General features: G+C 45.7%; 1 protein-coding gene across 1 annotated transcript; it reads right to left on the bottom strand.

Annotated features, from left to right (window-relative positions):
• On the bottom strand, positions 1–402 carry LOC135571501 (zinc finger protein 239-like). The gene has a single exon (XM_065018089.1). The coding sequence runs from the start codon at positions 400–402 to the stop codon at positions 1–3; it is 402 nt and encodes a 133-aa protein (XP_064874161.1).
• Positions 403–24,859: the final 24,457 nt, after the last annotated feature.

Below are 24,859 nucleotides of genomic sequence, written 5' to 3'. Positions count from 1 at the left end.
TCAGAGGTCAGGGTGGTGTCTTATTTGGTGTCGTTTCCGGTCGCCATCTTGGGAGAACCTCTTCCCACACTCAGAACAAATGTATGGTTTCTCTCCAGTGTGAATCCTCATGTGTATGATCAAAGCACTCCGTCGGAAGCAGCGTTTCCCACAGCAGGGACACTCATGAGGTCTCTCTCCTGTGTGAACCATCTGATGTCTCTTCACACTGTTAGAGCGAGAGAAAGTCTTCCCACAGACAGGGCAGGAGTAGCTGGCCCTCGCCCCAGCGTGCCACTGGAGGTGCATCCGGAGTGTGGTGGACTGGACAAAACTCTTCCCACACTCTGAGCAGCTGTATGGTTTTTCTCCTGTGTGAGATCTCTGGTGCACCTTAAATGTGCTTGGCTTGCTGAAAGTCATTCCACAGTCACTGCAAAGGTAAGACCTCTCTTTTACAGTTTTTCGCTGATGTCTTTTCTGGTGGATGTCAAATTGTCTTTTGTCTGAGAACGCCTTTCCACAGTCAGAGCAATGGTGAGGTAGCTCTCCAACATGTACCTGCAGGTGACTATTTAACATTGCCTGTGTAGAGAACTTCTCCTCACACATAGAGCAGTGGTAACGTGTCTTTTCCTTGTGTTTCCGCTGGTGTCTTTTTAGATGTTCCAATCGAGTGAAGCTCTTATCACAATCAGAGCAGTGATTAGACTTCTCTTTATGTGTATGCTGGTGTCTTCTCAAGTGATAGGCTCTGGTAAAAACTTTACCACAGTCTGAGCATTGGTGAAGAATCTTTCCAGCATGTTTCTGCTGGTGTCTTTCAAACGCGTGTAACGACTGGAATAGTTTCCCACAGTCGGTGCAGAGGTGAGGCTTTTCCCCAGCATGCACTTTCATGTGACTTCTTAGTTGTGCTGCTTTAGAGAAACACTCATCACAGTTAGTGCAATGGTATGATTTGTCAGTCATATGGCTTCGCTGGTGTTTTTTCAAATGCTCCGGTCGAGTGAAGCTTTTACCACAATCAGAGCATTGGTGAAATTTTTCTTTGTTATGTGTTTGCTTGTGTCTTTTTAAATGATAGACTCGGGTAAAACTCTTACCACAGTCTAAGCAGTGGTAGGGCTTGTCTCTGGTTTTAGAACTGTTGTCACAGGCATCATCATCACCATCTTTATCACTACTGTCACCATCATCATAATGATCATTACCATTATTATCATCATCACCACCATCATCATCATCGTTATAATCATAATCGCCATCAACACCATCATAATCATCACCACCATCATCAGAGATTGTGGCCATTTCCTTCCCTTTCTCCAACGTTCTCTGACGCAATTGTCTATCTGTATGTAAACTAATGTCCTTGCTGTCAAACATTGTGTCCTTTAGTGCCACCCCCTCTTCTACCTCAGGTGTCACACAGATTATTTTGCGATCTGTCTCTTTAAGAGAGAAAAGTTCAAGACATGACATGTCTTCTTCATCAGAGTCATTTGAATCAGTTTCAGTAACCTGATGCACTTCTCCTTCCCTCTTTCTTGTTTTGGGTGACTTTTTATCACTCTGCTTCGATTTGCACATTTTCTGTATGTGTCCTCTTTTGTTACATTGTCTACAGTCTTTGTCTTTTAACCAGCAATCGACAGGGTCATGTGACTTTTTACCACACCGAAAGCATGCCTGTGATTTCTCTTGACGTCGGGTGTTCAACTTGTTCACTGTGCATTCCACTGTATTTTTCCTCTTTAACTCTCCTGCATCTTTTGCGGCAGTTTCCATTGATATGGCTATGTCCAGTGCGCGCGCCAATGTCAGATCTATTTCTGATAAGAGCCGTTTCTGTGTGCTCTCGTTGTGTAACCCGAATACCAGCCTGTCTCTGAGCGCATCCGATAATCCCTGTCCGAACTGACAATACTGCGAGAGCTGGCGGAGCTCCGCAATGTACTCCGGTATTGACTCTGTCTTTTGCTGATTCCGTTTGTGAAATCGGAAACGTTCGGCTATGACCAGCGGCATTGGATTTAGATGGGTCTGTAACGCGTTTACAATCTCGTTGAAGGTCTTCTCTTCTGGCTTTGTCGGTGCTGTAAGGGTACATAGCAAGTTATATGTTTTAGCTCCCATTACACCCAGAAGTACCCCCACTTTCCTTTCAGCTTCTACATCGTTAGCAAAGCAATACTGCTCAAGTCTCTCGATATATGTAGCCCAATCCTCTATGGTGCTATCGAAATTGTCCATTTGCAGCAGCAGGTCCATTTTTGGGGTAGAGCTATCAACGTGATATCCTCAATATCAAACAAATAAAGTATGTTTTAGTCTATTTTTCTCCCCGATGTTGGTGTTCAGTACACGGTAGGAATTGTACTTCAAGCAGAGATAACGTTTACATTACTTCTTTCTTCTTATGAGTTTCCGGTAGACTAAGACGCTGTGTTGCGTATTGCTGCCTTTCACAGGTCGGAGTGTGAATTGCACATTTTGTCACAAAAAAAGGTGAGTTACATAACTTCATCTTTTGGCTCATTCGACAGTGCAGACGATTTTAAAGGCGAGTCGAGACGGACTAATCTACAAATCACCTTGAATCATAAATAACTACTCAATGTTATTTGTAGATCAGTCAGTCGTTCACAATGTACCCATGATACATAGCGGTGTTGGTGCTCCTGAACATGGCCTATGACCTAATTACATTTACATTTAAGTCATTTAGCAGACGCTCTTATCCAGAGCGACTTACAAATTGTTCAAATTCAAGCACAGAATGCGCAGTACTTGAATAAGTATCACTGCACTAGTAGCAACATACATTAGTGCCTAGGATAAATGCTATATAATGGTATCACATTATTTCATATATAACACATTGTCTATGGAGATGCCTTTTATTCTGTATCCATTGGACGCTTTTGATTTGGGAGGATTTATCCTTCAGTTAAGTAAAGATACAGTAGGAGAGTCCTAGCCCAAAAATCCACTAAAGGAGCCTAACGTTACTCCTTACAGTCCAAGGGCCTACATGTTCTGTTCAAAGGCGAAATGGATTGGAAGCCAAAACATGTGACCAGACATCTCAATTGCTGTATGGTTCTGGAAACATAAATCCCTCTACTTTCATTTCACATCAAAATTATTCCATAAATGCAAAATACAGACTTGCTTACAGACTTACTGTACACCAGTGGAGGCTGTTGAGGGGAGGATGATGCATGATCATGACTGGAACAGAGCAAATTGAATAGAATCAAACAATGCGTTTGATGTACTGGATACCATTCCACTGATTCCTCTCCAGCCATTACCACGAGCCTGTCCTCCCCAATTTAAGGTACCACCAACCTCCTGCGCTGTACTCGGGTTTAACCGGTTTTGGCACAGTTGCAACCAACAGTATTTTTCAGTGATAACACTTGTGGTGTCTGTCTTCTGTTTACACACAGGTGTTAGGAGACACATATAGCTAATTAGCACAGGTAGTCAACTCTGTCTTCCGTCTGTTTTCCGTAAACAGAGATATGGCCATGTGGGAACGTGGTGTTTATAAATTTAACCTTTTGTTTTTAGAAAATAATTCCTTGCTGATATGATATAAGGTCATTTATACTTCCAAACCCGTACCGCAATTAATGCGTGTTAATATTCAAACCGAGATTCGTGGCTCTTAACAAAACTCTCCCATACAGAAGCCTTCATCCAATGTTTCTTATCTGTAATGTAATGGAACTGAGAGTCATGATCAAGCTGGGCTAGGAGAATCCCAGGTAGCTAGTTAGCTGTCCCGCTACTGCTGTGTTGCCTTTTAACTGGTGATTAAATCTAAACTTTTCTCAATTAGTCGATCTAAGATTCGGACCGGGAAAGGAAAACTTGTAGTTAGCTTACAAAAAAAATATTGTTATCAAAAATAGCTAAGGGAACTATCTACACTTTAAAAACATGCTAGCTAGCTACGTAGGTAAGATGTAAACAGAGCGACGTAATCAGCTTCTTCTTCTTGTGCATTTTCGGCAGCCTGTACGCTTTTGAGCATATGAACATCATCAGCTTTACCTCTCTCACAGTTTTCTATTGGTCGTCACTAGTTACCACAGTCACAAAGTCAGAGGGCCCGCCTAGTCGACCAATTAGACGAGGGAGTGTGATGCCGGCTCGGAAAGCCTGCCTACCCGACCAATCAGATGAGGGAATGTGATGATGCGTATGCCAGTTTACGCCTCGATCACACCGAGAGTTTTTGGATTTTGGTACACCACAAGTACATTCATTTCCAATGGAACGCTGTGTTTGCCTTGCAGCATTGCGTTGTGGTGAGTTCTGGTGCATACGTTGGACTTATCAGAACTTGGACTTGGACTTGACAGAAATGGTAGCAGAATGAATGTTGATCTTTTGTTGCACACATATCCAGATGATGCTGCGTACCAATTTGTAAAAAACACTGTAGGTGTGATCGAGGCATCTTCAAAATGAGCAGTGCATGACGGACCTGTCTTCACATCTGCAAAGCCTATTGCTGGATATGAAGGCTCATGTTCCACAGCATAAATACATTTGCCTTTGGTTTAAATGTTTCACACCGGACATCTAAAAACTGGTAGGACAGAGTGAGTGGAACATTCTACCAATTGAGTACATTTTGAATAGGGCAACTTTTATTTCAACTAATTTTAACATTCTATCATAAAGAGGTAAACTTAATTTTAAAAAATTATCATATCAAGATGTTAAGTAAATAAATGACCATAGTGAGTGCCCAAGTGCCAAATAACGTAACAGGATTGAAGTTTATCTTAAATCAGCCAATTTAACTGTGTACGTTTTACTTGAGGATTACTTGTGGATTTTGGGAAAAAAATTCTAATCAAAGTGTACATTTTTGTCTACATGCAATTTTAAAAACAATACAGATATTGGAGTAAATAATAGAGATAGATATATAGATAGATAGATCTACATTTTTAAGTCCTCAATTTTCTTCTTCCAACAGGAGTGGGGAGGCATTTTTTCAGTTTCAAAGTTAAGTTCCTGCAATTCTACACATTTTTCCATGACTTATGCCATGTTAATCTGAACACTGGTGAGCGTGACAAACAAAATCAGTAGGGCCCTCTGGAGGTCCGGTTGGTAATTCAGATAGCTGGTTAGACTAAATTACCAATCTTAATTTTTTTACTGACATGGGATAATTGAGTGACTTTCAATGAGTGACATATAACAAGAGGAACATTTCTGATGAACAACTAAGTTTTGAAACTGCCCCTTTTGTATTCTACTATTCTAACTCAACCGTAATTTGACACGCATACTTAGTAACAAAATGTTAAAAATATCAAATGAACTGCAATATGCTGTCTTCAATCAACTCAGTGTGCAGTTCAATTGAAGTGCATATGAAGTTCAACTAGTTATACTGCAGTAGGACTGTAGCATGCAGTTTATATTGTTGTTTATTTGCATTATAACTGTGCCGCTACTGTTTTTTTGTTTTTCGACCTTGGTGTCCTCATATGTAGGGTTAAGACAAGTAACTATGAGTAAGGGCAAACATCATGATAAAGCCTGCAAGTGGAGTTTGAAAAAGACATCCGATTTGCATTTAGAAATGTTGGTTTTATTATGGATAATAAATAACCAAATCATTAATGGATCACTAGACAAAACAAATGCATGTATCTCGTCTGCCCCTGCATGCCGGTTGGCATACGGTCATCACACTCCCTAATCTGATTGGTCGTTGCCTGCAAACTGTAAGCCAGCATACATGTTCAACATTCATCTGATTGGTCAAGTAAGCAGACCTTCTTACTTTGTGGCTAACTAGTGACCTTTTCGGTGATCAGAAGCCTGTCACGTGGTTTCTGTGCATAATGTAGGCTACTGGGATAAATAACTGTAGTTGTAGCTAGTATCCTGCTTTGCTAAATCATTTTTTATTGTTTTCCATCTATTGAATGCACCATGAATACTGTACACAATGATGAATGGATAGTAATATAGTTACGAAAAAAATTCTAAATGTGGTTCCTCTGTAGGTTTCTTCCTAGGTTCCTGGCTTCTAGGGAGTTTTTCCAAGCAAAGGTGCTTCAACATCTGCATAGAGGGGTTGGTTGTTTAGCAACAAAACAGATGCGTGCGCAACTATGGGGCAAAACAAATGGAGTTTGCTTAGATTGTTGACAACATGTAAGCTATATTTCATCTCCAATATTGATTGAAAACAAATACATTTGCACAATGAGCACTTGTCTCTCAAATACATAATTACAATTGTTGGTTAGCTAGCTAGCAGATTTTAGCCATAATATGGGAAATAGTAAAAACCACAAGACCCTCCAGGAATGACTTTGCGACCCCCTGTAATAGGGGCTAGGGGGTATGAGGTAGTAGGGTAGGGGCTGAGGGTGGATTTGGGTGCCTGTGTGCCTGTACTGTAGCCTGCCTGTGCCTGCTGTCCTCTTCAGGTCGGAGGTCAGGGTGGTGTCTTATTTGGTGTCGTTTCCGGTCACCGTCTTGGGAGAACCTCTTCCCGCACTCAGAACAAACGTATGGTTTCTCTCCAGTGTGACTCCTCATATGTATAATCAGAGCACTCCGTCGGAAGCAGCGTTTCCCACAGCAGTGGCACTCATGAGGTCTGTCTCCTGTGTGAACCATCTGGTGTCTCCTCACACTGTCAGCTCGAGAGAAAGTCTTCCGACAGACTGGGCAGGAGTAGCTGGCCCTCGCCCCAGCGTGCCACTGGAGGTGGATCCGGAGTGTGGTGGACTGGACAAAACTCTTCCCACACTCTGAGCAGCTGTATGGTTTTTCTCCTGTGTGAGATCTCTGGTGCACCTTAAATGTGCTTGGCTTGCTGAAAGTCATTCCACAGTCACTGCAAAGGTAAGACGTCTTTTTTACAGTTTTTCGCTGATGTCTTTTCTGGTGGATGTCAAATTGTCTTTTGTCTGAGAACGCCTTTCCACAGTCAGAGCAATGGTGAGGTAGCTCTCCAACATGTACCTGCAGGTGACTATTTAACATTGCCTGTGTAGAGAACTTCCCCTCACACATAGAGCAGTGGTAACGTGTCTTTTCCTTGTGTTTCAGCTGGTGTCTTTTTAGATTTTCCGGACGAGTGAAACTCTTACCACAATCAGAGCAGTGATTAGACTTCTCTTTATGTGTATGCTGGTGTCTTCTCAAGTGATAGGCTCTGGTAAAACCTTTACCACAGTCTGAGCATTGGTGAAGCATCTTTCTAGAATGTTTCTGCTGGTGTCTTTCAAACGCGTGTAACGACTGGAATAGTTTCCCACAGTCGGTGCAGAGGTGAGGCTTTTCCCCGGCATGCACTTTCATGTGACTTCTTAGTTGTGCTGCTTTAGAGAAATACTCATCACAGTTAGTGCAATGGTATGATTTGTCAGTCATATGGCTTCGCTGGTGTTTTTTCAAATGCTCCGGTCGAGTGAAGCTTTTACCACAATCAGAGCATTGGTGAAAATTTTCTTTGCTATGTGTTTGCTTGTGTCTTTTTAAATGATAGACTCGGGTATAACTTTTACCACAGTCTAAGCAGTGGTAGGGCTTGTCTCTGGTTTTAGAACTGTTGTCACAGGCATCAGCATCACCATCTTTATCACTACTGTCACCAGCATCATAATGATCATTACCATTATTATCGTCATAATCGTCATCACCATTATCATCGTTATAATCATAATCGTCATCAACACCATCATAATCATCACCACCATCATCATCAGAGATTGTGGCCATTTCCTTCCCTTTCTCCAACGTTCTCTGACGCAATTGTCTATCTGTATGTAAACTGATGTCCTTGCTGTCAAACATTGTGTCCTTTAGTGCCACCCCCTCTACCTCAGGTGTCACACATATTATTTTGCGATCTGTCTCTTTAAGAGAGAAAAGTTCAAGACATGACATCTCTTCTTCATCAGAGTCATTTGAATCAGTTTCAGTAACCTGATGCACTTCTCCTTCCCTCTTTCTTGTTTTGGGTGACTTTTTATCACTCTGCTTCGATTTGCACATTTTCTGTATGTGTCCTCTTTTGTTACATTGTCTACAGTCTTTGTCTTTTAACCAGCAATCGACAGGGTCATGTGACGTTTTACCACACCGAAAGCATGCCTGTGATTTCTCTTGACGTCGGGTGTTCAACTTGTTCACTGTGCATTCCACTGTATTTTTCCTCTGTAACTCTCCTGCATCTTTTGCGGTAGTTTCCATTGATATGGCTATGTCCAGTGCGCGCGCCAATGTCAGATCTATTTCTGATAAGAGCCGTTTCTGTGTGCTCTCGTTGTGTAACCCGAATACCAGCCTGTCTCTGAGCGCATCCGACAATCCCTGTCCGAACTGACAATACTGCGAGAGCTGGCGGAGCTCCGCAATGTACTCCGGTATCGACTCTGTCTTTTGCTGATTCCGTTTGTGAAATCGGAAACGTTCGGCTATGACCAGCGGCTTTGGATTTAGATGGGTCTGTAACGCGTTTACAATCTCTTTGAAGGTCTTCTCTTCTGGCTTTGTCGGTGCTGTAAGGGTACATAGCAAGTTATATGTTTGAGCTCCCATTACACCCAGAAGTACCCCCACTTTCTTTTCAGCTTCTACATCGTTAGCAAAGCAATACTGCTCAAGTCTCTCGATATATGTAGCCCAATCCTCTATGGTGCTATCGAAATTGTCCATTTGCAGCAGCAGGTCCATTTTGGGGTAGAGCTATCAACGTGATATCCTCAATATCAAGCAAATAAAGTCGATGTTTCACCCAAATTTCGGTGCCCATTGCTTGAAGTATAATTCCTACCATGCAGAGATAACATTTACATTACTTCTTCTTGGTAGTTTCCGGCAGCAATACGCTGTGTTGCGTATTGCTGCCTTTCACAGGTCGGAGTGCGAATTTCACATTTTGTCACAACTTCATCTTGTACGGTCTTCGGGCGCATTCGACATTGATTTTAAATGAGAGTCAATAATCACCTTGGATCATACATAACGATTCTAAATAACAAATGTTATTTGTAGGTCAGTCAGTCATTCACAATAAAGGTTAAATAGTATTTTATTAAAAAAAAAAAAAGATAAATACCGGTTTTGATGCCCTCGACCACAGCCTTTGAATTCGTTATTCAAACTCAAGCGCAGTGCATTGTTGCGCAGGCGCGGTACTTGAATAAGTATCACTGCTCTAGTAGCAACATACATTAGTGCCTAGGATAAATGCTATATAATGTTATCACATTATTTCATATATAACACATTGTCTATGGAGATGCCTTTTATTCTGTATCCATTGGACGCTTTTGATTTGGGAGGATTTATCCTTCAGTTAAGTAAAGATACAGTAGGAGAGTCCTAGCCCAAAAATCCACTAAAGGAGCCTAACGTTACTCCTTACAGTCCAAGGGCCTACATGTTCTGTTCAAAGGCGAAATGGATTGGAAGCCAAAACAGCCAAATACTCCATCTAAATGTAAACATATTCTCAATTGCTGTATGGTTCTGGAAACATAAATACCTCTACTTTCATTTCACATCAAAATTATTCCATAAATGCAAAATACAGACTTTACTGTACACTGGTTTAATCGATTTTCTCACAGTTGCAGCAGACAGTATTTTTCAGTGACAACATTTTTGTCTTCCGTTTACACACAGGTGTTAAGAGACACATATAGCTAATTAGCACAAGTCGTCTTCCATTTGTTTTCTGTAAACACTCGCTGTAACTTAGAGAAATGGCCGTGTGGGAACACTAACCCTATAAAAGGTGTGTATCAATTTACCCTTTTTGTTTTTAGAAAATTATTTCTTACTGATATAAGGTCCTTTCACTTCCAAACCCGTACCGCAAGTGATGGGGCTCTTAACTCCCTCATACAGAAAACTCCCACCCAATGTTCCCTCAAAAACTTTTGGGCACTGAGCAAATTTCAGGTCTGCTGAGGGCAAACTGTCAAGCAAAGACACACAGAGTTTGAAGGTAGGCCTTGAAATCCATCCACAGGTACATCTCTAATTGACTCAAATTATGTCAATTAGCCTATCAGAAGCTTCTAAAGCCATTACATAATATTCTGGAATTTTACCAAGCTGTTTAAAGGTAAGGTCAATTTAGTGTATGTAAACTTCTGACCCACTGGAATTGTAATACATTGAATTATAAGTGAAATAATCTGTCTGTAAACAATTGTTGTGTCATGCACAAAGTAGACGTCCTAACAGACTTGCCAAAACTATAGTTTGTTAACAAGAAATTTGTGGAGTGGTTGAAAAACGAGTTTTAATGACTCCAACCTAAGTGTATGTAAACTTCCGACTTCAACTGTATATGTCCGTTACGTTTATGGGGGGGTCAATTAAGGAATAAATCCTCTTCTGCAAACCACTGGAAACTAGGACAACATGAGAGAATATTTTTAAAGTACTGGACAGCTTTGTGACATCAAATGGACTTTGGTGGTCAAGATGTTTTGGTATCTATAAAAGCCATGACAGCAGTTGCTCCCAACGTCACTTGGGTACACTGCAGCATCCACCGAGAGGCTCTTGCTGCCAAGGGAATGCCTGACAGCTTGAAAGATGTTTTGGACACTACAGTGAAAATGGTTAACTTTGTTAAAGCAAGGCCCCTGAACTTGTGTATTTTCTGCATTATGCAATGATATGGGCAGCGACCATGTAACGCTTTTACAACATACAAAAGTGTGCTGGTTATCAAGGGGCAAATTATTGACATGTTTTTTTGATTGAGAGATGAGATTAAAGTTATTTTTACTGACCATAATTTTCAGTTGTCTGACCGCTTGCAAGACCGCTCTATCTGGGTGATGTTTTTTCTCGCTGAATGATCTGAATCTAGGATTACAGGGACTCTCCGCAACTATATTCAATGTGCAGGACAAAATTGAGGCTATGATTATGAAGTTGGAGCTCCTTTCTGTCTGCATTAACAAGGACAGCAAACAGGTCTTTCCATCAATGTATGATTTTTTTGTGAGCAAATGAACTCAAGCGTAAGGACATTGTCAAATATGATATAGCAAAGCACCTGAGTGAGTTGAGTCTGCAATTACTTTCCCGAAACAGACGACAAGGATATGCAAGGATATGCACAAACAACTGGATTCGTTATACCTTTCATGCCCTGCCTCCAGTCTACTTACTGATATCTTTGCAACAAGCGGTTCTGTGAAAATTGAATTTAATCAGAAGTCACTGCCAGATTTCGGGATAGGGTTGCGTTCAGAGTTTCTTGCCTTGGCAAAGTGCTCTGTTATGACACTGATGCCCTTTGTAACCACCTATCTATGTGAGAGTGGATTCTCGGCCCTCACTAACATTAAAACTAATTACAGGCACAGACTGTGTGTGGAAAATTATTTAAGACTTTCTCCAATACAACCCAACATTGCAGAGTTATGTGCATCCTTTCAAGCACACCCTTTTCATTAACCTGTGGTGAGTTTTTCACAATTTTTGATGTACAAATAAGGTTGTATATGTAAGATGGATAAATAAAGAACAAAATGGTTTATTATTATTATTATTTGTGCCCTGGTACTATAAGAGCTCTTTGTCACAACCCGGCTCATGGGAAGTGACACACTCTCACTCATTCTTAAGCGACTCCCAAACCCGCATGCGGGAGCGTAATCATCGCCTGAAACTAATTAGCATAACGCAGCGGACATAAATATCCCTAGAAAATATTTCTATTCATGAAAATCACAAATGAAATATATTGAGACACAGCTTAGCCTTTTGTTAATCACCCTGTCATCTCAGATTTTCTAAATATGCTTTACAGCCAACACTAGACAAGCATTTGTGTAAGTTTATCATAGCCTAGCATAGCATTAATTATGCCTTGCTAGCAGCAGGCAACCTTGTCACGGAAATCAGAAAAGCAATGAAATTAAATCGTTTACCTTTGATGAACTTCGGATGTTTTCACTCACGAGACTCCCAGGTAGATAGCCAAAGTTAATTTTTCCCCAAATATTATTTTTGAAGGCGAAACGGCTCCGTTTGTTCTTCACGTTTGGCTGAGAAATCGCCCGGAAATTGCAGTCACTACAACTGCCAAAAAATATTCCAAATTAGCTCCATAATATCGACAGAAACATGGCAAACGTTGTTTAGAATCCATCCTCAAGGTGTTTTTCTAATATCTATTCGATAATATATCCGTCGGGACAATTCCTTTTTCTCTAGGACCGATTGGAGTAATGGCTACCTCTGTACTTTACGCGAGAATCTCTCTCGGAGCCACCATGTTGATGGTACATTCACAGCCAAATAGGGAGTCATTGGAACGCAGCGCTTTCAAAACCTGGGGTACTTCCGGGTTGGATTTTTCTCAGGCTTTCGCTTGCAACATCAGTTCTGTTATACTCACAGACAATATCTTTACAGTTTTGGAAACGTTAGTGTTTTCTATCGAAAGCTGTCAATTATATGCATATTCTAGCATATTTTCCTGACGAAATATCCCGTTTAAAACGGGAACGTTTTTTTTTCCCAAAAATGAAAATACTGCCCCTAGAGTTCCAAAAAATGTATTGTATGTGTGTGTGTGTGTGTGTGTGGCAGGCTTACAATGATGGCAAAAAAACATTTGAGAGTGCGCTGACCCTGGTGCACATAGCTGGAGGTTTAATGTTTGAAGGGGTACAGGACTATAAAAAGTTTGGGAACCACTGAATTAGAAAAACCAAAAGCTTACCTTGATGTGGAAGAGTTCCAGTGTTGGAAGCCATAGCCAGCTAGCTAACATAAACACCCGGCTCAAACAGAGGGCTGCTAAGTAGGCTAAACTAGCTAGCTGCATTTGCTAGCTGTGAAAGTGAAACAAAAATACACTAAATATAGCTAGCTCCCGCTTGAGTCCTTCGTTTTTGAAGAAATTCATTTAACTGTTCAACTTCTGTATTTCTCCCTCTTTGAGTCAACTACTCACCACATTTTATGCACTGCAGTGCTAGCTAGCTGTAGCTTATGTTTTCAGCACTAGATTCATTCTCTGATCCTTTAATTTGGTGGACAACATGTCAGTTCATGCTGCAAGAGCTCTGATAGGTTAGAGGACGTCCTCCGGAAGTTGTCATAATCACTGAGTAAGTAATTGGAAGGAAAATATTAACCTAGATTTTATATTGCAGTTGAGGCTACTGTCGACCTTCATTGCAAAACAGTGTGTTTTAATCATGTTTTTGGTGACAGGAATATATTTAGTATAGTTATCTCAAAAGGATCACTTAATTAAAAAAAAGTTTCACTATTAACCTTTTTATGAAGGGAGCCTCCACTGACCCCTATGTTCTACCACAGCGACCATCTTATTTTGGGGAAGCCTACTTGATTCGGAGTTCGGACATATAACGTTTGTATGTGACAATTAAACTTCACTCGTGCAAAAGCATATGGAGAAGCTTACGCTGCTGTTTCTGGCACATGCGCAGATCATATAAACAGCTACAGTTAATGTAGTCTGTCGGCTGACATAGACTCAAGCCGATCGCAGAATGTGACGACAGAACTGAATTATGCATGTCGTGATCGCGTTTGGTGTGGGGGGCAAAATAAATGTATGCATGATCGCGCACGCACGCAGCCGGTTTGGGTTTCGTGTCAGGATCAAACTAAACTCTTCACACTGCTAAAGCGTCTGGCGCCGGAAGGTGAGGATGATTCCCGAGCTGTTCAATGCCCTCGTGTTGATGGCCGGGTTGGGCTAGACGGGCAAGATATCAAACAACGTCGTGGCCCTATACAACCACTTCAGGTATCGTATTTAAATACACGTGCACAAACACACACAGTGTTAGGTCTGGATTCTTTGAAGTGTTGAGTGACAAAGTGCTGACAAAAGTTGGACACAGATAATATTGGGTTGATAGATTGAGGGATGGATTGTTTCTCTGCTCCAGTCACCTCCACCTCAGACCTGCATGGTCTGTTGTTTACAGTGTCCTATGGCAGAAGGACTCACCATGTACACAAATGAGATCTCTCCCCCCACTCCTACCCATCTTCCTCTTCCACCACCTATAGTTGAAGTCAGAAGTTTACATACACTTACGTGGAGTTATTAAAACTAGTTTGTCAATCACTCAACAAATTTCTTGTTAACAAACTATAGTTTTGGCACTTCCTTTAGGACATCTACAATTGTTTACAGACATATTATTTCACCTATAATTCACTGTATCACAATTCCAGTGGGTCAGAAGCCTCCTATCCCTACACCAGCTCCTCTCCCGACACAATCTCTTCTCCCTATACCTCCTATCCCTACAACCAGCTCCTCTCCCTATACCTCCTATCCCTATACCTCCTACCCCAGCTCCTCTCCCTATGCCTCCTATCCCTACACCAGCTCCTCTCCCTATACCTCCTATCCCTACACCAGCTCCTCTCCCTATACTTCCTACCCCAGCTCCTCTCCCTATACCTCCTATCCCTACACCAGCATCTCTCCCTATACCTCCTCTCCCTATACCAGCTCCTATCCCTATACTTCCTACCCCAGCTCCTCTCCCTACACCAGCTCCTCTCCCTATACCTCCTATCCCTACACCAGCACCTCTCCCTATACCTCCTATCCCTACACCAGCACCTCTCCCTATACCTCCTCTCCTTATACCTCCTATCCCTACACCTCCTCTCCCTATACCTCCTATCCCTACACCAGCTCCTCTCCCTATACATCCTGTCCCTACACCAGGTCCTCTCCCTATACATCCTGTCCCTACACCAGCTGCTCTCCCTATACCTCCTATCCCTACACCAGCTCCTCTCCCTATCCCTACACCAGCCCCTCTCCCTATACCTCCTATCCCTACACCAGCTCCTCTCCCTATCCCTACACCAGCTCCTCTCCATATACCTCCTATCCATACACCAGCTCCTCTCCCTATACCTCCTATCCCTACACCAGCTCCTCTCCCTATCCCTCCTATCCCTACACCAGCTCCTCTCCCTATCCCTACACCAGCTCCTCTCCCTATCCCTACACCAGCTCCTCTCCCTATACCTATACCAGCTCCTCTTCCTACCCCTACACCAGTTCCTCTCCCTATATCTCCTACCCCTACACCAGCTCCTCTCACTATATCTCCTATCCCTACACCAGCATCTCTCCCTATACCTCCTCTCCCTATACCAGCTCCTATCCCTATACCTCCTACCTCAGCTCCTCTCCCTACACAGCTCCTCTCCCTATACCTCCTATCCCTACACCAGCACCTCTCCCTATACCTCCTATCCCTACACCAGCACCTCTCCCTATACCTCCTCTCCTTATACCTCCTATCCCTATACCTCCTATCCCTACACCTCCTCTCCCTATACCTCCTATCCCTACACCAGCTCCTCTCCCTATACATCCTGTCCCTACACCAGCTGCTCTCCCTATCCTCCTATCCCTACACCAGCTGCTCTCCCTCCTCCTATCCCTACACCAGCTCCTCTCCCTATACCTCCTATCCCTACACCAGCTCCTCTCCCTATACCTCCTATCTCTACACCAGCTCCTCTCCCTATACCTCCTATCCCTACACCAGCTCCTCTCCCTATCCCTACACCAGCTCCTATCCCTACACCAGCTCCTATCCCTACACCAGCTCCTCTCCCTATCCCTACAACCAGCTCCTCTCCCTATACCTCCTATCCCTATACCTCCTACCCCAGCTCCTCTCCCTATGCCTCCTATCCCTACACCAGCTCCTCTCCCTATACCTCCTATCCCTACACCAGCTCCTCTCCCTATACTTCCTACCCCAGCTCCTCTCCCTATACCTCCTATCCCTACACCAGCATCTCTCCCTATACCTCCTCTCCCTATACCAGCTCCTATCCCTATACTTCCTACCCCAGCTCCTCTCCCTACACCAGCTCCTCTCCCTATACCTCCTATCCCTACACCAGCACCTCCCTATACCTCCTATCCTTACACCAGCACCTCTCCCTATACCTCCTCTCCTTATACCTCCTATCCCTACACCTCCTCTCCCTATACCTCCTATCCCTACACCAGCTCCTCTCCCTATACCTCCTATCCCTACACCAGCTCCTCTATACCACCTATCCCTACACCAACTCCTCTCCCTATACCTCCTATCCCTACACCAACTCCTCTCCCCTATACCTCCTATCCCTACACCAGCTCCTCTCCCTATACCTCCTATCTCTACACCAGCTCCTCTCCCTATACCTCCTATCTCTACACAGCTCCTCTCCCTATACCTCCTATCCCTACACCAGCTCCTCTCCTATCCCTACACCAGCTCCTCTCCCTATCCCTACACCAGCTCCTATCCCTACACCAGCTCCTCTCCCTATCCCTACACCAGCTCCTCTCCATATACCTCCTATCCCTACACCAGCTCCTCTCCCTATACCTCCTATCTCTACACCAGCTCCTCTCCCTATACCTCCTATCCCTACACCAGCTCCTCTCCCTATCCCTACACCAGCTCCTCTCCCTATCCCTACACCAGCTCCTCTCCCTATCCCTACACCAGCTCCTCTCCCTATCCTTATACCAGCTCCTCTCCCTATCCCTACACCAGCCCCTCTCCCTATACCTCCAATCCCTACACCAGCTCCTCTCCCTACACCAGCTTCTCTCCCTACACCTCCTATCCCTACACCAGCTCCTCTCCCTATACCTCCTATCCCTACACCAGCTCCTCTCCCTATCCCTACACCAGCTCCTCTCCCTATCCCTACACCAGCTCCTATCCCTACACCAGCTCCTCTCCCTATCCCTACACCAGCTCCTCTCCATATACCTCCTATCCCTACACCAGCTCTTCTCCCTATACCTCCTATCTCTACACCAGCTCCTCTCCCTATACCTCCTATCCCTACACCAGCTCCTCTCCTATCCCTACACCAGCTCCTCTCCCTATCCCTACACCAGCTCCTCTCCCTATCCCTACACCAGCTCCTCTCCTATCCTTATACCAGCTCCTCTCCCTATCCCTACACCAGCCCCTCTCCCTATACCTCCTATCCCTACACCAGCTCCTCTCCCTACACCAGCTTCTCTCCCTACACCTCCTATCCCTACACCAGCTCCTCTCCCTATACCTCCTATCCCTACACCAGCTCCTCTCCCTATCCCTACACCAGCTCCTCTCCCTATCCCTACACCAGCTCCTCTCCCTATCCCTACACCAGCTCCTCTCCATATACCTCCTATCCCTACACCAGCTCCTCTCCCTATACCTCCTATCTCTACACCAGCTCCTCTCCCTATACCTCCTATCCCTACACCAGCTCCTCTCCCTATCCCTACACCAGCTCCTCTCCCTATCCCTACACCAGCTCCTCTCCCTATCCTTATACCAGCTCCTCTCCCTATCCCTACACCAGCCCCTCTCCCTATACCTCCTATCCCTACACCAGCTCCTCTCCCTACACCAGCTTCTCTCCCTACACCTCCTATCCCTACACCAGCTCCTCTCCCTATACCTCCTATCCCTACACCAGCTCCTCTCCATATACCTCCAATCCCTACACCAGCTCCTCTCCCTATACATCCTATCCCTACACCAGGGCCTCTCCCTATCCCTACACCAGCCCCTCTCCCTATACCTCCTATCCCTACACCAGCTCCTCTCCCTATCCCTACACCAGCTCCTCTCCCTATCCCTACACCAGCTCCTCTCCCTATCCCTACACCAGCTCCTCTCCCTATCCCTACACCAGCTCCTCTCCCTATACCTATACCAGCTCCTCTTCCTACCCCTACACCAGTTCCTCTCCCTATATCTCCTACCCCTACACCAGCTCCTCTCACTATATCTCCTATCCCTACACCAGCATCTCTCCCTATACCTCCTCTCCCTATACCAGCTCCTATCCCTATACCTCCTACCCCAGCTCCTCTCCCTACACCAGCACCTCTCCCTATACCTCCTCTCCTTATACATCCTATCCCTATACCTCCTATCCCTACACCTCCTCTCCCTATACCTCCTATCCCTACACCAGCTCCGCTCCCTATACATCCTGTCCCTACACCAGCTGCTCTCCCTATACCTCCTATCCCTACACCAGCTCCTCTCCCTATACCACCTATCCATACACCAACTCCTCTCCCTATACCTCCTATCCCTACACCAGCTCCTCTCCCTATACCTCCTATCCCTACACCAGCTCCTCTCCCTATCCCTACACCAGCTCCTCTCCCTATCCCTACACCAGCTCCTCTCCCTATCCCTACACCAGCTCCTCTCCCTATCCCTACACCAGCTCCTCTCCCTATACCTATACCAGCTCCTCTTCCTACCCCTACACCAGTTCCTCTCCCTATATCTCCTACCCCTACACCAGCTCCTCTCACTATATCTCCTATCCCTACACCAGCATCTCTCCCTATACCTCCTCTCCCTATACCAGCTCCTATCCCTATACCTCCTACCCCAGCTCCTCTCCCTACACCAGCTCCTCTCCCTATACCTCCTATCCCTACACCAGCACCTCTCCCTATACCTCCTCTCCTTATACATCCTATCCCTATACCTCCTATCCCTACACCTCCTCTCCCTATACCTCCTATCCCTACACCAGCTCCGCTCCCTATACATCCTGTCCCTACACCAGCTGCTCTCCCTATACCTCCTATCCCTACACCAGCTCCTCTCCCTATACCACCTATCCATACACCAACTCCTCTCCCTATACCTCCTATCCCTACACCAGCTCCTCTCCCTATACCTCCTATCCCTACACCAGCTCCTCTCCCTATACCTCCTATCTCTACACCAGCTCCTCTCCCTATACCTCCTATCCCTACACCAGCTCCTCTCCCTATCCCTACACCAGCTCCTCTCCCTATCCCTACACCAGCTCCTATCCCTACACCAGCTCCTCTCCCTATCCCTACACCAGCTCCTCTCCATATACCTCCTATCCCTACACCAGCTCCTCTCCCTATACCTCCTATCTCTACACCAGCTCCTCTCCCTATACCTCCTATCCCTACACCAGCTCCTCTCCCTATCCCTACACCATCTCCTCTCCCTATCCCTACACCAGCTCCTCTCCCTATCCCTACACCAGCTCCTCTCCCTATCCCTACACCAGCTCCTCTCCCTATCCTTATACCAGCTCCTCTCCCTATCCCTACACCAGCCCCTCTCCCTATACCTCCTATCCCTACACCAGCTCCTCTCCCTACACCAGCTTCTCTCCCTACACCTCCTATCCCTACACCAGCTCCTCTCCCTATCCCTACACCAGCTCCTCTCCCTATCCCTACACCAGCTCATATCCCTACACCAGCTCCTATCCCTATCCCTACACCAGCTCCTCTCCATATACCTCCTATCCCTACACCAGCTCCTCTCCCTATACCTCCTATCTCTACACTAGCTCCTCTCCCTATACCTCCTATCTCTACACCAGCTCCTCTCCCTATCCCTCCTATCCCTACACCAGCTCCTCTCCCTATCCCTACACCAGCTCCTCTCCCTATCCCTACACCAGCTCCTCTCCCTATCCTTATACCAGCTCCTCTCCCTATCCCTACACCAGCCCCTCTCCCTATACCTCCTATCCCTACACCAGCTCCTCTCCCTACACCAGCTTCTCTCCCTACACCTCCTATCCCTACACCAGCTCCTCTCCCTATACCTCCTATCCCTACACCAGCTCCTCTCCATATACCTCCAATCCCTACACCAGCTCCTCTCCCTATACATCCTATCCCTACACCAGGGCCTCTCCCTATCCCTACACCAGCCCCTCTCCCTATACCTCCTATCCCTACACCAGCTCCTCTCCCTATCCCTACACCAGCTCCTCTCCCTATACCTCCTATCCATACACCAGCTCCTCTCCCTATACCTCCTATCCCTACACCAGCTCCTCTCCCTATCCCTACACCAGCTCCTCTCCCTATCCCTACACCAGCTCCTCTCCCTATCCCTACACCAGCTCCTCTCCCTATCCCTACACCAGCTCCTCTCCCTATACCTATACCAGCTCCTCTTCCTACCCCTACACCAGTCCCTCTCCCTATATCTCCTACCCCTACACCAACTCCTCTCACTATATCTCCTATCCCTACACCAGCTCCTCTCCCTATACCTATACCAGTTCCTCTCCCTATATCTCCTAACCCTACACCAGCTCCTCTCCCTATCCCTACACCAGCACCTCTCCCTATCCCTACACCAGCACCTCTCCCTACACCAGCCCCTCTCCCTACACCAGCCCCTCTCCCTATATCTCCTATCCCTACACCAGCTCCTCTCCCTATACCACCTATCTCTACACCAACTCCTCTCCCTATATCACCTATCCCTACACCAGCACCTCTCCCTCTCCCTATCCCTACACCAGCACCTCTCCCTACACCAGCTACTCTCCCTATCCCTACACCAGCTCCTCTCCCTATCCCTACACCAGCACCTCTCCCTATCCCTACACCAGCTCCTCTCCCTACACCAGCCCCTCTCCCTACACCAGCCCCTCTCCCTACACCAGCCCCTCTCCCTATATCTCCTATCCCTACACCAGCTCCTCTCCCTATACCACCTATCTCTACACCAACTCCTCTCCCTATATCACCTATCCCTACACCAGCACCTCTCCCTACACCAGCTACTCTCCCTATCCCTACACCAGCACCTCTCCCTATACCAGCTACTCTCCCTATCCTTACACCAGCTACTCTCCCTATCCCCACACCAACTCCTCTCCCTATATCACCTATCCCTACACCAGCTCCTCTCCCTACCCCCACACCAGCTCCTCTCCCTACAGCAGCTCCTCTCCCTATACCTGCTCTCCCTACACCAGCTCCTCTCCCTACACCTCCTCTCCCTACACCAGCTCCCTCTCCCTATCCCAGCTCCTCTCCATATCCCTACACCAGCTCCTCTCCCTATACCTACACCAGCTCCTCTCCCTTTACCTACACCAGCTCCTCTCCCTATACCTACACCAGCTCCTCTCCCTATGCCTCCTATCCCTACACCAGCTCCTCTCCCTACCCCTACACCAGCTCCTCTCCCTACCCCTACACCAGGTCCTCTCCCTATACCTCCTATCCCTACACCAGCTCCTCTCCCTATACATCCTATCCCTACACCAGCTCCTCTCCCTATACCTCCTATCCCTACACCAGCTCCTCTCCCTATACCTCCTATCCCTACACCAGCCCCTCTCCCTATACCTCCTATCCCTACACCATCTCCTCTCCCTATACCTCCTATCCCTACACCAGCTCCTCTCCCTATGCCTCCTATCCCTACACCAGCTCCTCTCCCTACCCCTACACCAGCTCCTCTCCCTACCCCTACACCAGGTCCTCTCCCTATACCTCCTATCCTTACACCAGCCCCTCTCCCTATACCTCCTATCCCTACACCAGCTCCTCTCCCTAGACCTCCTATCCCTACACCAGCTCCTCTCCCTATACCTCCTATCCCTACACCAGCTCCTCTCCCTATACCTCCTATCCCTACACCAGCTCCTCTCCCTATCCCTACACCAACGCCTCTCCCTATCCCTACACCAGCTCCTCTCCCTATACCTCCTATCCCTACACCAGCTCCTCTCCCTATCCCTACACCAGCGCCTCTCCCTATCCCTACACCAGCGCCTCTTCCTATCCCTACACCAGCTCCTCTCCCTATACCACCTATCCCTACACCAGCTCCTCTCCCTATACCTCCTATCCCTACACCAGCTCCTCTCCCTATCCCTACACCAGCGCCTCTCCCTATCCCTACACCAGCGCCTCTCCCTATCTCTACACCAGCGCCTCTCCCTATCCCTACACCAGCGCCTCTTCCTATCCCTACACCAGCTCCTCTCCCTATACCACCTATCCCTACACCAGCTCCTCTCCCTATACCACCTATCCCTACACCAGCTCCTCTCCCTATACCACCTATCCCTACACCAACTCCTCTCCCTCTGCTCTGAATGTGTTTGTGTTACATGGCCGAGGAGAGAAATGCTTTCTTCAGCCTCACTCAGGGTTACTACTGGAACCTATTACTGGACAGATATGATGGGAAGGACCGCCACTCCATCGATCCTTCCTCCCAATCCTTCAGCACCACTCCTGGGCCAGCATGTGTGAGAGGTGGGACCATCAGGGTCAGAAAGAGGGTGTTTGGCCAGGTAAGAGGAGATGGGCCTAATCCCAAATGTTTGCCAAAACCCTATCCACTGGTAGAGATCTGAGAAGATTTAATTGGTACAAGTAATAGGGTTAAACTTCCACTCAGCCTATTACCAAATCTTCTCAGGTCTCATTTGGGATTGGGACCGAGAGTGGGGGCAACAGATGAAGAGGGAGAGACCGGGGCGAGGAAGAGGGGGAGACCGGGGAGAGGAAGAGGGGGAGACCGGGGAGAGGATAGTGGGGGAGCAGGGAGACAATTGGTGAGAGAGAGGGCGACATAAGTGCAGCTTGAGGTAGTTGTGTAACGCAGAAGACAAATTTCAATATCTCTCAAAAAGGACAAAACAATGCAGCATAACATTGCTAATGAGTGTATATTTACTATAGGTGTACATTTATGTATTATAATTATACAAAGTATTTGTCTTTGTGTGTGTGTGTGTGTGTGTGTGCGTGAGTGTTTGTAGGAGACCAGTGGGCCACCTGTCTTTTCAGTCTCTAAATCCAGAACAAATTCAAGAAAGCATACAGTATTATATAGAGCCATTATTGCATGGAACTCACCTCCATTTCATATTGTGCAAATGAACAGCAAACCTGGTTTAAAAAAACAACATCATTGCACAATGAGTCTCTCCTATTTGACCTAGATATTGTATGTATTTATATGTAGGCTGTATAACATTTAAATGTTCTGTTCTTGTCTATTAATGTTCTGTATTATGTCATGTTTTGTATGGACTCCAGGAGTAGCTGCTGCTTTCGCAACAGCTAATGGGGATCCTAATATAATAACCAATACCAAAGTGTATCAGTTTGAAGGCCTGGTAACTGATGTGGTGTGGGACCGAGTCCTCTCCTCAACCTCAAAACTTAACTACAGTTGAAGTCGGAAGTTTACTCCAACTTAGGTTTGAGTCATTAACTCGTTTTTCAACCACTCCACACATTTCTTGTTAACAAACTATAGTTTTGGCAAGTCGGTTAGGACATCTACTTTGCATGACACAAGTCATTTTTCCAACAATTGTTTACAGATTTTTTCCCTCACACTTCCAGTGGGTCAGAAGTTTACATACACTAAGTTGACGGTGCCTTTAAACAGCTTGGAAAATTCCAGAAAATTATGTCATGGCTTGAGAAGCTTCTGATAGGCTAATTGACATAATTTGAGTCAATTGGAGTTGTACCTATGGATGCATTTCTATGCCTACCTTCAACCTCAGTGCCTCTTTGCTTGACATCATGGGAAAATCAAAAGAAATCAGCCAAGACCTCAGAAAAGTCTGGTTCATCTTTGGGAGCAATTTCCAAATGCCTGAAGGTACCACGTTCATCTGTATAAACACCATGGGACGACGCAGGCGTCATACCGCTCAGGAAGGAGACGCGTTCTGTCTCCTAGAGATGAACGTACTTTGGTGCGAAAAGTGCAAATCAATCCCAGAACAACAGCAAAGGACCTTGTGAAGAACCTCACACTCAACGTCAACAAAAGCAGAGGGAACACCCCCCTATCCACATCGATGGAACAGTAGTGGAGAGGGTAGTAAGTTTTAAGTTCCTCGGCATACACATCACAGACAAACTGAATTGGTCCACCCACACAGACAGCATCGTGAAGAAGGCGCAGCAGCGCCTCTTCAACCTCAGGAGGCTGAAGAAATTTGGCTTGTCACCAAAAGCACTCACAAACTTCTACAGATGCACAATCGAGAGCATCCTGGCGGGCTGTATCACCGCCTGGTACGGCAACTGCTCCGCCCACAACCGTAAGGCTCTCCAGAGGGTAGTGAGGTCTGCACAACGCATCACCGGGGGCAAACTACCTGCCCTCCAGGACACCTACACCACCCGATGTTACAGGAAGGCCATAAAGATCATCAAGGACAACAACCACCCGAGCCACTGCCTGTTCACCCCGCTATCATCCAGAAGGCGAGGTCAGTACAGGTGCATCAAAGCTGGGAGCGAGAGACTGAAAAACAGCTTCTATCTCAAGGCCATCAGACTGTTAAACAGCCATCACTAACATTGAGTGGCTGCTGCCAACATACTGACTCAACTCCAGACACTTTAATAATGGGAAATTATGTAAAATATATCACTAGCCACTTTAAACAATGCTACCTAATATAATGTTTACATACCCTACATTATTCATCTCATATATATCTCCTACCCCTCTCACTATATCTCCTATCCCTACACCAGCTATACTCCTATCCCTACACCAGTATACATATATACTGTACTCTATCATCTACTGCATCTTTATGTAATACATGTATCACTAGCCACTAACTATGCCACTTTGTTTACATACTCATCTCATATGTATATACTGTACTCGATACCATCTACTGTATCTTGCCTATGCCGCTCTGTACCATCACTCATTCATATATCTTTATGTACATATTCTTTATCCCCCTACACTTGTGTGTATAAGACAGTAATTTTGGAATTGTTAGTTAGATTACTTGTTGGTTATCACTGCATTGTCGGAACTAGAAGCACAAGCATTTCGCTACACTCACTTAACATCTGCTAACCATGTGTATGTGACAAATAAAATTTGATTTGAAGATGCTGGAGGAAACAGGTACAAAAGTATATGTATCCACAGTAATACTAGTCCTCTATCTATTGGGAAGGACCGCCATTCCATCGATCCCTCCTCCCAGTCCTTCA

Source organism: Oncorhynchus nerka, linkage group LG4 (genome assembly GCF_034236695.1).
Source record: "Oncorhynchus nerka isolate Pitt River linkage group LG4, Oner_Uvic_2.0, whole genome shotgun sequence".
Classification (NCBI taxonomy): Eukaryota; Metazoa; Chordata; class Actinopteri; order Salmoniformes; family Salmonidae; genus Oncorhynchus; species Oncorhynchus nerka.
This window is presented reverse-complemented; position numbering and strand designations above follow the sequence as displayed.